This window comes from Neoarius graeffei, chromosome 21 (assembly GCF_027579695.1).
Source record: "Neoarius graeffei isolate fNeoGra1 chromosome 21, fNeoGra1.pri, whole genome shotgun sequence".
NCBI lineage: Eukaryota > Metazoa > Chordata > Actinopteri > Siluriformes > Ariidae > Neoarius > Neoarius graeffei.
Genome location: NC_083589.1, coordinates 45,456,886 through 45,471,201, shown reverse-complemented (window position 1 = coordinate 45,471,201; position 14,316 = coordinate 45,456,886). Strand labels below are relative to the sequence as shown.

General features: G+C 38.5%; 1 protein-coding gene and 1 long non-coding RNA gene across 2 annotated transcripts in view; both read left to right on the top strand.

Annotated features, from left to right (window-relative positions):
* The first annotated feature begins 47 nt into the window (after positions 1-47).
* LOC132869789 (uncharacterized) lies at positions 48-6,942 on the top strand. Its single transcript, XR_009651008.1, has 2 exons — positions 48-3,827; positions 5,392-6,942. It is a non-coding gene; the product is annotated as an uncharacterized LOC132869789 (long non-coding RNA).
* Positions 6,943-13,365: 6,423 nt separating this feature from the next.
* pparaa (peroxisome proliferator-activated receptor alpha a) overlaps positions 13,366-14,316 on the top strand; it is a 45,199-nt gene continuing 44,248 nt past the window's right edge. The window contains exon 1 of the mRNA XM_060903220.1: positions 13,366-13,473. Coding sequence (XP_060759203.1) covers positions 13,459-13,473 — 15 coding nt within the window. The 5' untranslated portion in view covers positions 13,366-13,458. The remainder of the gene's footprint in view (positions 13,474-14,316) is intronic.

Genomic DNA, 14,316 nt, shown 5'->3' with positions numbered 1-14,316 from the left:
TACATCATCAGCTTATTTTTGTATATTGCTGCCTGATTTAAAAGAAAAAAGTTTAGGCACAATAAATCTGTTCTGAAAACAACCAATTGGTAAACTAGCCATGATCATTAAAGGTTGAGAAGATTAGATAGAACCTTCAGGGGGAAAAAAGCTTTTCGATCGCAAGAAAGTTTCACAAATGATCTTTGTGGTGGTGCATGAAACAGCCCTGAGGTTGTGCTGTGAAAAGTATCATAAAGAGTTTGTTATGATTGGCATTTGATCAGTAGTGCTCTGAGTCCATCGGTCTTATGAACGATAGGCCTTATAGAGCAGCAAACTGTTTGGGAGTTGGCAGCCAACCCAAAACCAAAATTGTGTCCTCAAGTGAACTCTGCAGTGTACAACAGTACACACATGCCAAGCCCGAGCTCCTTAGACACAGGTTAAATAATAAACAAGCAGCAGATTAGAACAGCGTCACACACAATCACCACTGCTACCACAAAACATTTTGAACGTGTCTCCATTTTCCTTTAGCCACTGTAGTGCTGTTGCATGTGTGAACCATGTCTGGCCCTTTTTGCTATTTCATGATTGGTCAAGAGACATGGCGCGAGGTGACGTCAGAGTATTCTAGGCCTTGCCAAAGTAAGTGCGCTATCTGCTTTTGTCGCATGAAAACTAGAAGTGCTTACTTTCCATTTTACCCGTTACGATCTCATGTGGTTCCCTGCAGCCCAGATTTACTATTGGACCAAAGGTGTGGTGTGCATCAGGCACCGACTGATTGTGGGTTTGTCTGTCTCGAATGAACAGTTAGCACCAGCACAGACATGAGGGTAGAAAGCTCCAAGAGGTGGCCCAGGAGGAAGCAGAGAGAGAGAGAGAGAGAGCCTGGGTGGACCAGCCACTTTCTGTCCCTCCTCCTTGTCAGAGAGTGTGTTTGTCTGCGATTCTGTGTGAGAGAGATTGGGAAAGCTCAAGGAGCAGCAGCAGCAGCAGCACACTTCGTGTATCTGTACTATGTGGACATAGCACAGGTTTTTGTCACAATGATAACTGCTCTACGAATAGAGCCACATCAGCTAAACACAGCGAAGCATTAAAAGCAGCAGAATCCCGAGTGTGTACTGTAACACAGACAGCTCCATTTATCCTGTGGCCGCTCTGTTCAGCGCTGCACACGTGCAATGCTCCTGTTTCTCCAGGGATATGAGCACAGTAAGAAGTAAGAGGTTCTTCATCTTAAAGTGTAGTAACAGGCTACAAATGTTCAATGGCATTTATTTATTTATTTATTTATTTATTTATTTGTGTGTGTGTGTGTGTGTGTGTTTTTTTGTGCTTATATGTTAAGCGATTCGCAAAATGACCAAGGGTTATTAGCACATGGCACTCAGTACAGCCAGAAGTGATTCAGAGATCTGAATATAGGATTTGCATTTGGTTAAATCTCAATTTTTGCGATCAAAATAAAAATAAGAGGAACAATGTCACAGTGGCGAGGGTGATTTGGCTAATACAGCAGCCACAGAAACCCCTCCTGTATTCTTCTGTGAAACACTTCTCAGCCTTGGGCAGAGAGTCAGGTAGGCTGTGCTCTCACTGTGGTGTGGCTTCAGTGTGTGTGTGTGTGTGTGTGTGTGTGTGGCGTCACTGCATAAAAAGTTTTCCCTGCAAATGACAGCAGCTGTTTCACCTCTAGCAAAGCAGCCTTTCTTTTAGCTTCTGATTGGTGGAAGTACAGTGTGAGGGGGACTCTGAGGTACAACAGTCCCACACATTGATGAGTAACTTACCCACAAACACAAACTCAAACACAGGAAGCTGTCAGAAGCCGTCCTGGATCCATCTCTTATGCTTTGGAATTGTTACATCCAACGTCTTGATGTTTATAGCTTTGCATGGTGAAATGCTCCCCCTTTTGGAATGATAATGGACTCGACCGTCCCTTGATGAAAAACGACTCAACATCTCTTTTATATATGTGATGAGGCCTATTCGAGTACATGTATGACTGCATATAGACAAGAAAAAACATATTTAAAAAAATTAAAAGTTTAATTTCACATGTAGAAGAGATGCTAGTTAAAACTGCGTTTGAATAGTCATCTTCACGTGGGAGTGTGTGACGAGTCCATATGAGAACTACAGGCTGTGTCACCCTTTTCTCCACTCTTTCTCGACCCTCCCTCTCAGTGCTGTCGCTCTCTCTCTCTCTCTCGCTCTCTCTGTAGCTTTTCTCGCTGGCTGTGGTGAAGAATAAAAAGCTGCTTTGCCCATGTTCTTTGTAACTCCCTCATTTCATCATCCCCTTCTCCTTCACTTCTCTCTCTCTCTCGCTTCCTCTCTTCCCTCTACCACAGTTGCCCCCCCTTCCTTTTCCAGACTTGACCGCATGTGAGTAGTAGAACGGAGAGAGAGAGAGAGAGAGCATGCAGCTAAAAAAGAGAAAAAAGTGTCTGCTGCTATTTCTACAGTAAGATCCTCCCCTTCAGGCAGCTTGTGCCAAGAGAAGGAGGGTTTTTTTACTACTCTCTGGATTTTTAACCCTATGTCTCCAACCAGTTGTGAAGACTATTTTTTTTTAAATGTAAATTATTGCATGTAATCTTTAATCATTTTGTTGTATATCGACAGCTTTTCGTGGCTTTTATAAACTGTAATGTGATCTTTCTCTTTTTACTGTAACAAGTACAGAGTGACTTTTTCTTCTACTGCTTTGCAAAAGATTCATTTTCTCCTCCTGGATGGTTTTGTTTGAATCTGGCGTGCAGGTGTTTGTGGTTGTTGCTCCAGTTCCTCAAATGGTCGTTTGTAATGCTGAGGTTTGAAAATGGCTGTGGTCTTCCAGCTTGTTGCATGTCTCAGAGAAGGGAAGTGCCAATAGCTCTATTGCTGAAGCACCGCCCTCTCTCTCTCTCTCTCTCTCTCTCTCTCTCTCTCTCTTGCATTCTCTCTCACCCTCCCTCTGCTCACCCTCTCATGCGCACACATACAGTGCTTCTTTCACACTCCTCTCGCTCTCTCTCTGAAAGGAGAGCAGGAGGGTGGTGCAGTGGTGGAGCTTTTTCTGGGACAGGTGCCAATTCCAAACAAAAGACATAAAAAGGCAATGAGTGAGAGATGCCTCCATCGAAAGCAATAAGTTGCATGTTGAAACGAAAGAGCAGATTTAGAGCGGGGTGTGTACATACATGTACATGTGACATTGCGTGTTTATTCAGCTGGATGTAAAAGTGGACCTTCAGCATGCAACGGCAGAGGAAGTGAGCTAGCGAGCGAGCTGAGATTTGGAATACTTTTCCTCCATCTCGCCTGCTCTCTTCGTCTCTCTCTCTCTCTCTCTCGCTCTCTCTCTCCTCATGCACTCTCTCCGTCCACTGAAGGCATTTCAGAGGCATGGGGTGTGGAGGGGAGGGGGTTAAAGGGGGAGGGAGCTCGGTTTTCAGCCTGCTGAATTATTCATAGGCCCGGGCCAATGCTGCAAGCGGACTGGCTGGATCATTAGCATGCAGCGGACATTCTATTTGCCTGTTTGCTAACATTCCTCATTCAAAGACTTGTTAACTGGCAGACGGGCCGACCCACGCGTCTCACCGATGAGCATCATGGCCTCCTATTGTGGCTAGGGCCTGCTTGTCCCAGGCCAGCGGTGGTGGACAGGCATGTGGTCCAACACTGGGGGCTGCAGTTGGGGTAGACAGACTGGCTTGGCCCCCTCAGGCCTGTCTCCTCCACGAGAGCTCACTCCTCGCTCTCTCTCTGTCGCTCTCTTCCTAAACATAGGCCTTCAGGACCAGACTGTATTGCCTCAGTCTGCTCACATTTTCCTCATTTGCGAGGTAAGTTTTTTTTAATAGTTTTGTGTGAGGTTTTATCTATAATTTAATTCTTAACTCGCACAGTTCAGGTCTGTTATTGTTATCGAATGTAGCCATGTATATTTAATTCAAATGTGCTTTTATGTTTGCGTGTCTTGGGATGCACTTTGAATTACGTAAAAACATTGTATTTCTTAGCTTTGGTTTTACTAAAGGGGTTTTTAAAATTTCCATGAACAAGATGTAAAATCCGCACAGTAACGGGTCGAATAAAATACTAACTTTTTGCTGCAAAATATGGCGCAAATCGCCAGGCGGTTTTAATAATAATAGTATGTCAACCTCATCAATATTTGGGTGCTTAGAATAAGAAAACTTGCCTGCTTTACCATCGAACTTTGGATTCACTGTCTTTACTGGGCTTATTTGGTTTCCGATCACGAAAAAAAAAAGGCTGAGAAGGGAGTCCTTCTCAAGCAAATCCTTATAAAGGCTCATTACAACATTAAGGCCAGGCCAAACCCTGCTACCATCCCAACATTTTCTACAGGCATCAAATTCATTTTATAAAGAAGCCATGAGTACAGGACTTGCTTTCTAGATCACTTCATATGCTGTATTGTGTTGCGCTTCATACATTTTTTTTTAAATAAATGTCATATTTACAAGAAATAAATCAAAATAATACTGTGTTCATAAGTATGCATAATAATGTTATAATGTCAGTTTTATTTCTTAATTTTCACAATATCATGGTAGTATTAACTTTTTGCGATATATGTCGTGGTTGTATTGTTACATAATAACATATAAGTTTTAAGATATTCAATCTTTCAGAATTGAGAATGCTGCAAAAATTAGAACTATAACAGCTTTACTATCGCAATCAATATTTTGTAATGTTTAAAGAAATGTTTTTTGTAATTTCACATTATAATCGATATTCATCACGAAACTGCACTGAGAAATTCAAACACGTCGCTTTATATTTAAAACAAGTATTTGAATTTTTTTCTGGAATTTTCCATAATTTATTTCATGCATATCTACTGATGTCTGTATTTATTTTATTTTGTTTATAATTTTCTGTAATGTTGCTGGTATATTATTTTTGTTGGTTAATATTGGTAGCAGTAATAAGACAAAAATAATCTCAGTAGCATGACAAAAAGAAATCTCTGAGCACACACACACACACACACACACACACACACACACACACACACACACACACACACACACAGACAAGCATCTTTTGAAGATCTAATAATTCATTGTTTTGCATGTTTACTCAGCAAAACAATGATAAATTGTGATTTAAAATATATAGCTGGTGGTGCAGTTGTGATGACAACATTTCTCCCTGTAAATGCAATTAAATTAAAATTTATAGGCAAGTAGTTCAGCAGGTCTGCTTCACCTGAGTTGGTTTATGATAGGTAGTTTACTGCTGGACAAATGACAGATTAAACTCTGAGTGGGGGTATTGAAGTGTTTTGGCACGTAAGTGGCATATTGAGTTGGCAATGAACAAAACCCCACCCACCCTTTCCCAATCTACCCATCAACTCTGTTTTTTCTGTAGTGAATGGAGTGTTCCAGAAATGGTGTATGGTCTATGCACATTGCAGGTGGCATCATGTAAAAGAGAGGGTGGTTGAGACATGATTGAAGCTTGAGGTTAAACCCTTAATCCTTGGTCATTTGAAATGATGAAATATAATGCGTGTCTTTTGATTTATGAATTGAATTTATTTATATTGTTTCAAATTACATTTTTAAATTTGTCCAGCATATTTCTCCAGAATCTTCTGGCGTTTGCACGTATGTGTGTGTGTGTGTGTGTGTGTGTGTGTGTGTGTGTGTGTGTGTGTGTGTGTGTTTTCTGGTGAAAAGGTGTGTATATTTCCAAAATTGCAAAACACACTCCATCACTGTCACATAAAGACATACACACAACACACACCTAGACACACTTGCCATGTGCCCCACAAGAGGACTCTAGTTCAGCCCTGAATGAAATTCCCACGCCTTTAATGTGTGCATATGAGACTAAAGGGTTTACACCCCCCTCTCCCCCCACCCTGAAAAGACACTCATCCATACCCAGTCTAGACAGAAGACGTGTCTTGTGTTCAGTGCAGAATTAAGAAAAAAAAGAAAAAAAAACAGAATAATGGGGCATGAAATGTAATAATTTGACAGCACCTCAAAACGGAAGTGTACAAATGATATTTTTCTAGTTATTTCTGGATGTTAAGGATAGTTAGTAACATAAACATTTAAAGCATAATTACAGCTGTATCTGTAGACACACTGAAAAAATTAATTTGCTGTTTCAAATTAGCAAAATATTTCAAGCATGAAAATATTTACAGAACTGGAGGTTCAGGAAAATTAGGACAATTGAAATGGTGTTTGAAAATTTGATCAATTAATGAATTAATAAAAAATGTATTAAAAATGTTTGTGTGTACTATAGGCATTTAAGGCATGGAAATTTTTCTTGTGTGTGTGTGTGTGTGTGTGTGTGTGTGTGTGTGTGTGTGTGTGTGTTTAAATGTTTAACTATGTTCAGATGATGGTAAAACATAGTGGAACTGAATGTTAGTCTAGAACACAGTTTTTTCAAACCTTTGAATGCAGAAATCTAGTGGCAGTTTTTCTTCGAAAGAAAAAATATTTTGTGTATAAGTGTCACTAACAATTAAGCAAGTTGTGTGTTAATGTTGTGTTAATGGTTATTTTGCCTAGCAAAAAGTGATGTATATAAAGAATTCATTTGCTTTCTCACACACACACACACACACACACACACACACACACACACACACACACACATATATATATATATATATATATATGCACTTCCCTCACCACATTTTCCATTTCTAGAAGTAAAATGCATAATTAATGCTTAATTACAAAATGAAAGAAAAAATGTTGTTAATTATGTAGCTGACAATAATTTGGATTTCTGAATCTCCTGCTATTTTAATCAACATTTAATGTGTGATCAACACTGAAATGTATTTATAATGCAGTGCAGACGTGTGTGTGTGTGTGTGTGTGTGTGTGTGTGTGTGTGTGTGTGTGTGTGTGTGTGTGCACGCAATAAAATGCTGACTTTATGATATTACTGGCATTACCTGTGTCTTGTTTCAGTTTAATTCTTGAACAAATTAAATAGGACAGGAAATCTTAAATCTTTTTAGTTAAGACTGAGTTTAAGCACATCCATTTCTGTGACTGCACTGCAGAAAATACTGAAAGTGTGTTTTTAGAATTATTTAATGCCATTTAGAAGTATTTCATGAACAACTAAGATCATTATGGCCATTTATTTTCCAGACTGACATCTGTAGAATTGTTTTATATTAATATTTAGATAATTGATTTAATCTAGAAAAATAATTAAGGACATAAAATAAAAACTTATAAGACAGTGCAAGTACTACAGCATCAGACGGATTTTACAGATTATTAGTAAAGCATAAAAAAGGCACTGCTCTTGAATGAAAAATTTTGCTGAAATTACTGCAGATTTCTTTCAATTATCAGTTTTTTTCCCTGTGATTTGAAAATACATTAAATTCATTTAATTGCTTTAGTAACTATATATTGTTTGGTTTCAAATCATAATCAAACTGACATTAGTGTATTATCTTAGTGAGTCCCATGACGTCAGTGGAGTAACAGTACAGTCGTAGCATTGTCACCCAGATGAGACTGAACCGAAGCTGTTTGCTTAAAGTTTGCCATTTCAGTTTGGTATCGCATCAGTTGGTCATCAAAATCATGTAACTACATTGACGACGAATTGTAGATGAATGACATTTTGTGGAACGAAATTTTAACTTGTTATGATTTTGGCCATGGCTATACATTTAGTAAAGTAGAGGACGAAGATAGAGCCCAACTTATCTGGAATTAACAAATCAAACTTTTTTTTCCACCAAAGTGCTGTGAGAATGGTGAAAACAAAAACACGTTGCACTGATTTTTTTAAATTTTTTTTTTATAAAGCATCTTGATTAGGACTCTGAGTCTGCTGCTTGGTTCTGCTTAGTGTATTTGGATATCTATGCATTTATTACATCTATATTGTGTTCAGTTTTTTGGTCAATAGCTGGGAAGCTTGTTATTTGTTAGTTGGTGTTGCCTCATTTTTATGGTTTGCGAACTCAAAAGAGTATTCGAGTATATCGAGTATTGTCTTTGAATTGTGATAATTTCAGGGCATTATTTGCTTATCTTGGCTAGTATGTGATGGGCTATCTTAAACGTTCAACAGATCAATCGATGTTTAAAGATCTTTTGTTCTCAGGCAGCGGCTTCATTTTTAATTTTGTTGACTTATGACTTTGTGCTAAAAGACATATTCAAATCCCTGCAGCACTGATTTATCACTGGAATATTACAGCAGACAGCGTGCATTGCTGTCTGTCTGTGGAGTTCACGCACTGCAGCAAATCAAATCGTTCTCAGTAAAAAGTTGTCCCAGTGACCAGGTTCCTTGCTGCAGCTTTGGTAACAGAAATCAGGTACATGAAAATGTGAAAGTGACTCCAGCACCCAAAGTTCAAATGGGGATTAAGAGAAACAGGACTCTGGAGCAGTGCAGAGAGTGGCCTGTTCTGCATAAAAGCCCTATTGTGACAGAACACAGCTCTCTCACTCTCACAGGCAGGACTCAAGCCTTAGGAGTACAGCGCCACCTATTGGCTGCTAATTGCTCCAACCTGACTCCATCTCCACCAGGCTCCACAGGGTCATATGAGCAAAGTATTCAAACAACAGACAATGATAATCTACATCTAGCACAAATGAATGCACAATGCATGCACTGTGAATGTATAGGATGTGCATGTTTCAGACTAAGAAAGGCATTAAAGGATACTACAGCTCCCTTTTATGGACGGTCTGCATGTGTGACATGGCTTAATATTATATGCTCAGGGATCGAACCTGTCTCTACGAAATGTGCGATTCCTGCATCTAGGTCACATAATGGCAGAGTCACGCCATGTAATATTACAGTGACGTGATGGAACTGGGAGGAGAGCAGAATGTGTGGGATAAAAGAAGGCTTCACATTTATCTATTAAAAGTCCAGCACAAACAGCTCCTGTTATGCCAAACATTGTTAGACACACAGAGAGGGAGTGGAGCGCAGCTCCACATTTAACTCTACTCACTCCAACAGGTCTTTCAAGGACACCAAGGAGGCCTTATAATTACTCCCACTGCAGTTTGATGTGGATGGATGATTTGGCTTGAGGGATGTTGCTAATTCTCCTGCTTTATTGTAGAGGTGGTTGATTTTTTAAACGCCCTTCACCGAGGAGGTGTACATTTATAGGGTATGATTCAGAACAGGTTACTCCTACTCTATGCTGTCTAATAAAAATCTTCAGAAAGAGAAAGTGTTTGACAAGTAATGTAAATGACATTATAAACTGTTCATTTTTAAAAATTGGTCAAAGTCAAAAAGAAAAATAAACAGTGCACTTTTTTCTGAAAATAAAAAGGAAAGAAGGAAAACAAGGAAAACAGATGTGTTTAAATCAAAAAGAATTGTCCTTACATAACTTCTTATGGAAGCCAGAGAATAAGGCAGGAGCAAAATTAAGAGATTTCAGAGGTTTTTCTTTTCAGTGGTGTTTTAACAATATGTATTTATAACATTGTTCCTGAATAAAAATTGCGAAAGAATAATCCCCAAACCTAATATTAAGCCATGAATTAAATTTGATTTGCCCACAGATATACTATATGGCTCTTCAAAATAGACATTGGATATTTTAGTATTATTTTGTTTTGAAAATGACTTGAATCAGTGTTTTAGTTAGTGGTAATGTGTTTGTGTATTGTGTGTGATTGTGTGTGTATGCTGAGCGTGTGTGAGTCAGTGCTGCGGTAACAGTGGGGTCTGTGGTAGTATGACTAAGCTGCGTGTGTGTGCCTGAGGTGAACCACAATGTAGCCCACACTTTCACTCCCACACATGACTACATCCTTACTCTCACCGCAGATCTCCCAGTTACTCAGATATGGACACTCATGTATGCATGCCACAGTCGTACCTGCACACTCGCAGTCCACACACATGGAACCACACCAATACGCCAGAGCTCACTCAAGCCAGACAGAGGTGCGATCTGATCCTCCTCAGGCTCAGCAGGCACAACTGTAAACAAGGATTCCATTAATAATGAAGGGAGTTCAAGAAACATCACACCAGGCAGTGCAGCTAAAGACACAGTGGGAGAAAGCAAGAGTCACTGCTGTGTTGACTGTGGTACATGTAAATAAATATGTTGACAATCCAATTTCTTTTTGTCCCTTTCTCTCTCTTCCTCTCTTCCACAGATGGCCAAATTATTGGTTTTTTACATAAAACCATGTCCCATAGAACTCTTCATGAAGCAGAGCTGGGTATGAAGGTGGTATCATTACTGCATACTTCTTGTTTACATGTGTGTTCTCAATATATGGTGCCTAATAATCATCGTGTATCATTAATTATTCTGTATTGGATTGTGGGAATGAATTGTTTGTAAGTTGAGGAACAGGAATCGTCAGTCCTGTTGCAGGTCCTTTGGGGTGAGGTAGTAGGTTGTATAGTTTTAGGGTTGAACCCTTGCTGTCAGATAACTATACAACTTACTGTCTTTCCTGAAGTGGCCTCAATGTCATCAATCAAGAGCTGCACGACCAGTGAAGGACATCAACACAGATGCGTTTAAGGATTTACTAGACTCCCTGTGATAGTAACTTCAAAAGAGTGTAAAAGTTTGCACCTCCATAGATTCTGGGCAGAAACTAGGGAAAATGTAGGGAAAAAAAAGTTTAAATGCGAAATGTTGGATAGATTACAAAACAAGAAGTAATATTTTTGAAAGGACATTTTTGACCTGACCTTCTAATCTGAAGAAGGGAGATCTGAAAAATGACATCCGAGAACAAATAATTTATCAAGAAAAACATGGATATACAAGTTATTAGAAATAATTTGACATGACATTCATAAAGGGGGTGCAAACATTTTAAATTATATACTGTTTGACCATTTTAGTGCATGTGATAATGAAGTAACCTTTGTGATACCTAACACACAAAAAGTCTTGTTTCTATAAATGTAATGTCTTTATGTTGTCTTCTTTTTTCCTTCAAGCAAAGGCAAACATTTGCACTGAACTGTACTAAAAAGCATTTTGGCCTCAATGAAACAATTGAACAATGTGAAACTGAGTTTATCCAGCAGTGTCTTCATTTTAGTCTGATTTCTGTTGATATTTTGAGACAGACAAGAGCCAAGCAGCTCTTCTTTGAGTTCCACAGATGTTTGTTCATCTGTGAGCTCAAACGAGATGTCTGTGCCCTAGAGAAAGCTTTCAGTGATGTTCGTACAGGGTGAGGTAGTAGGTTGTGTGGTTTCAGGGTCGTGATTTTGCCCCATCAGGAGATAACTATACAACCTACTGCCTTCCCTGAAGGGCAGCAATACGTCACTGGATACCAACAACAAGATGGCGCCCAACCAGCGGAGGGTTGTTTTTTTTTTTCTACTAGGACTGTCAAATTTTGCAGTGTGGTCTGAAGACAAATAATAAAGATAAATATATAACTACATGTGTTTATTGAATTTTTAATACAAAATTTTATGTTCTGTATTACTGTTGTTCTTTGAGGAAATTGTTATTTTTACTATAACCTAGGGGACCAGGACATCAGCAAAATATCTTACACTGTTCTCCAGAAACACCTATTGTGTAGCCCTGGAGCAGCTGGTTCTGTAACTAAAGCCATTATCCAGTGTTAAGAGAGCAGTTACATGGCTGCAGGCTGGCCAGCCTTTGACTGGTACAGAATTTATAGATGCTGGCGGGCACCTAGGGGGGCATGCAGAGACTGGCACACACAAGAGAACAGACGGCGGGGCAGACAGGAAGTGATGGCGCTGACATGGGACCATGGTAACCTTGTTGCCATGGTATTGCATGATGGGGATGATAGGCTGATATCAGTATTCTTCCTATTTACTCCTGTGTTAAAAATGTTTTAACTAAATTGTATATTTCATGTTATTCTACTGTTGTGGGACAATCTGGGACAAAATTGCAAGAATACATGAAATTTGTTATTAATTCATTCTCATGATCTGTTTAGGAAAGTTAGCTAGCATAAGTGAAGACAATATAGATTAATAGAGTAATGTATATATATATATATATATATATATATATATATATATATATTAAATAAAGCTTTACCAGTTGAATGCTGGCATTCATTAAATTTTGTATTGGAAATTGTATTCATGCCAGTGAGTGTTAAATTAATGTAACATGCATAGATTTGCAGACTCAGTAAAACCGAAAATCGAGCCTTTTGTTATTATTAAAATTAAATATTTATTTCACAGTGAAGATGCTCTCGAAACACTTTTACAGGAAATAAACACACACACACACACACACATATATATATATAAAATGTAAATCCATCCCTAATGAACATTTTGGGAAATTCTTCTGTAATATTATTCTAATCAGAGAAAGGTATGAATATGTAAAATATCATGAACCTAGAACAGTGGTTCTCAAAGTGGGGTCTGGGGAAGCATAGCCATGGGGTCCATGACTTTTTTTTTTTTTTTTGGTAATTTTGTTACACTGGTTTAAATCACAATGTAATATTATCAAAGTTATATATCGGGGCCCAAGTACTAAAGTCAGTTCAGACCTAATGTGTTGCATCAGCGTAATTTCACAAATATGAAGTTCCATGGCTCCAAAAATATCATTAAATTTTTTTAAAATAATGTTCATGAAATAAATTTATACTGTGGGGGTCCATGGAATTTATTTGACAGTTTAAAGAGTCTCTGGCTACAAAATGTTTGAGAACCACAGATCTATAAACTAAGATTCTTTTATTCTGATTACAGAAAAAAAGAAAGCAATTTCGAGAAAATTTGAAAAGCCAAACGTGATTTAAAGTTTAATGAGATAATAATTGTTTTGAGCAAACATATTGTTTCAACCTGTAGTGTCTCGCCTTCAGTAAAATTACCCTAACTTAGTAGAAATGCTTAGTTTAACTAAGCAATCAGAAATTAGTAACTTTAGATTAAGTAATTAAAAGTATTTAACAATTTACTTCCACAAAACTGAATTTATTTATGAATCTTTCTCACTTCTAATGAATAAAGGGTTCCTGAAGGATGGAGTGTGTTTGTGTTGATCAGCAGGTGGCAGCACTGATCAGGTTTTCCCTTAACAACTTTAACAGGTGGCTGTGTTATTAATCATACTGACAAGATAGTCAAAGCATCTGTCTTTGGAGTATTTCACACTTTATCTTATTATTGTAGTAACGTAGTGTAGCTTTTTAAAAAATAGTTTTTCAGTTATTTGAATTCTTGTGCCATCCTGACCGCGGAAACACTGAACCCCAGCGAGCCTCCTCAGTAAATCCCATATTCTAAGGGAAGTTGCTGTCGCATAGCAACGACTCTGCTGTCCTTCGCTTATTGGCTGCACTGATGGGTTTGACCGGAAGTGGAGCAGCGACGAAGAGGCTGGAAGTAGGAGGTCTGAGTGGCAGTTTGGAGGAACTGGTTTATGGCGACTTCGGATTGGGTGAAATGAACTTCACTGAGGTAGTGGGGTATTTTGGTCAGCAATGAGCTTGTGTGCCACTGTAATAGGTTATATATAATCACTGTTATCAGTACAGTTTGGTTCTATATGGGAACTGCAAATCAAAAGAGAGGTAGTATCTGTAGGATTGTTTGTTTGTTTGTTTTGTCTTTTTTGGAGAAAACAGGTTGTTCTCTAGTTATATACATGTAATATAAATCTATAAATAATATAATATAAATGTATACATTTCTTTATATTTTAAGGCAAGTTTGCATATGAATGTCCATGAAGTGCCATACTGTATGAAGTGCCTCTGCCTCAACATTGTATATGGTAGCATTGTAATGCAGTATTGCTTTGCATGGTATTGGTCTGAATCTGCAATTGATGGATGGATGGATGGATGGATGGATGGATGGATGGATGGATAGTAATTAAGTAGTAAGTATGAAAGTAGTAAGTATGTAAGTACCCTACTTTATTGATCCCTGAGTAGAAATGGTTTTGTTGCAGCAGTTCAATGCACAACAAAGATACAAAGTACAGTACACCTCCTTAAAGTAGCAGCTAAGTGAAAGTGATTGTAGTAATCATTAAATGATAGTCAGTAGTATTAGGTAGGCTTTGAAAATATGGATATTATATAATTACATAGTAGGAGATCTCATCTCATTCTCATTATCTCTAGCTGCTTTATCCTGTTCTACAGGGTCGCAGGCAAGCTGGAGCCTATCCCAGCTGACTACGGGCGAAAGGCGGGGTACACCCTGGACAAGTCGCCAGGTCATCACAGGGCTGACACATAGACACAGACAACCATTCACACCTGCGGTCAATTTAGAGTCACCAGTTAACCTAAC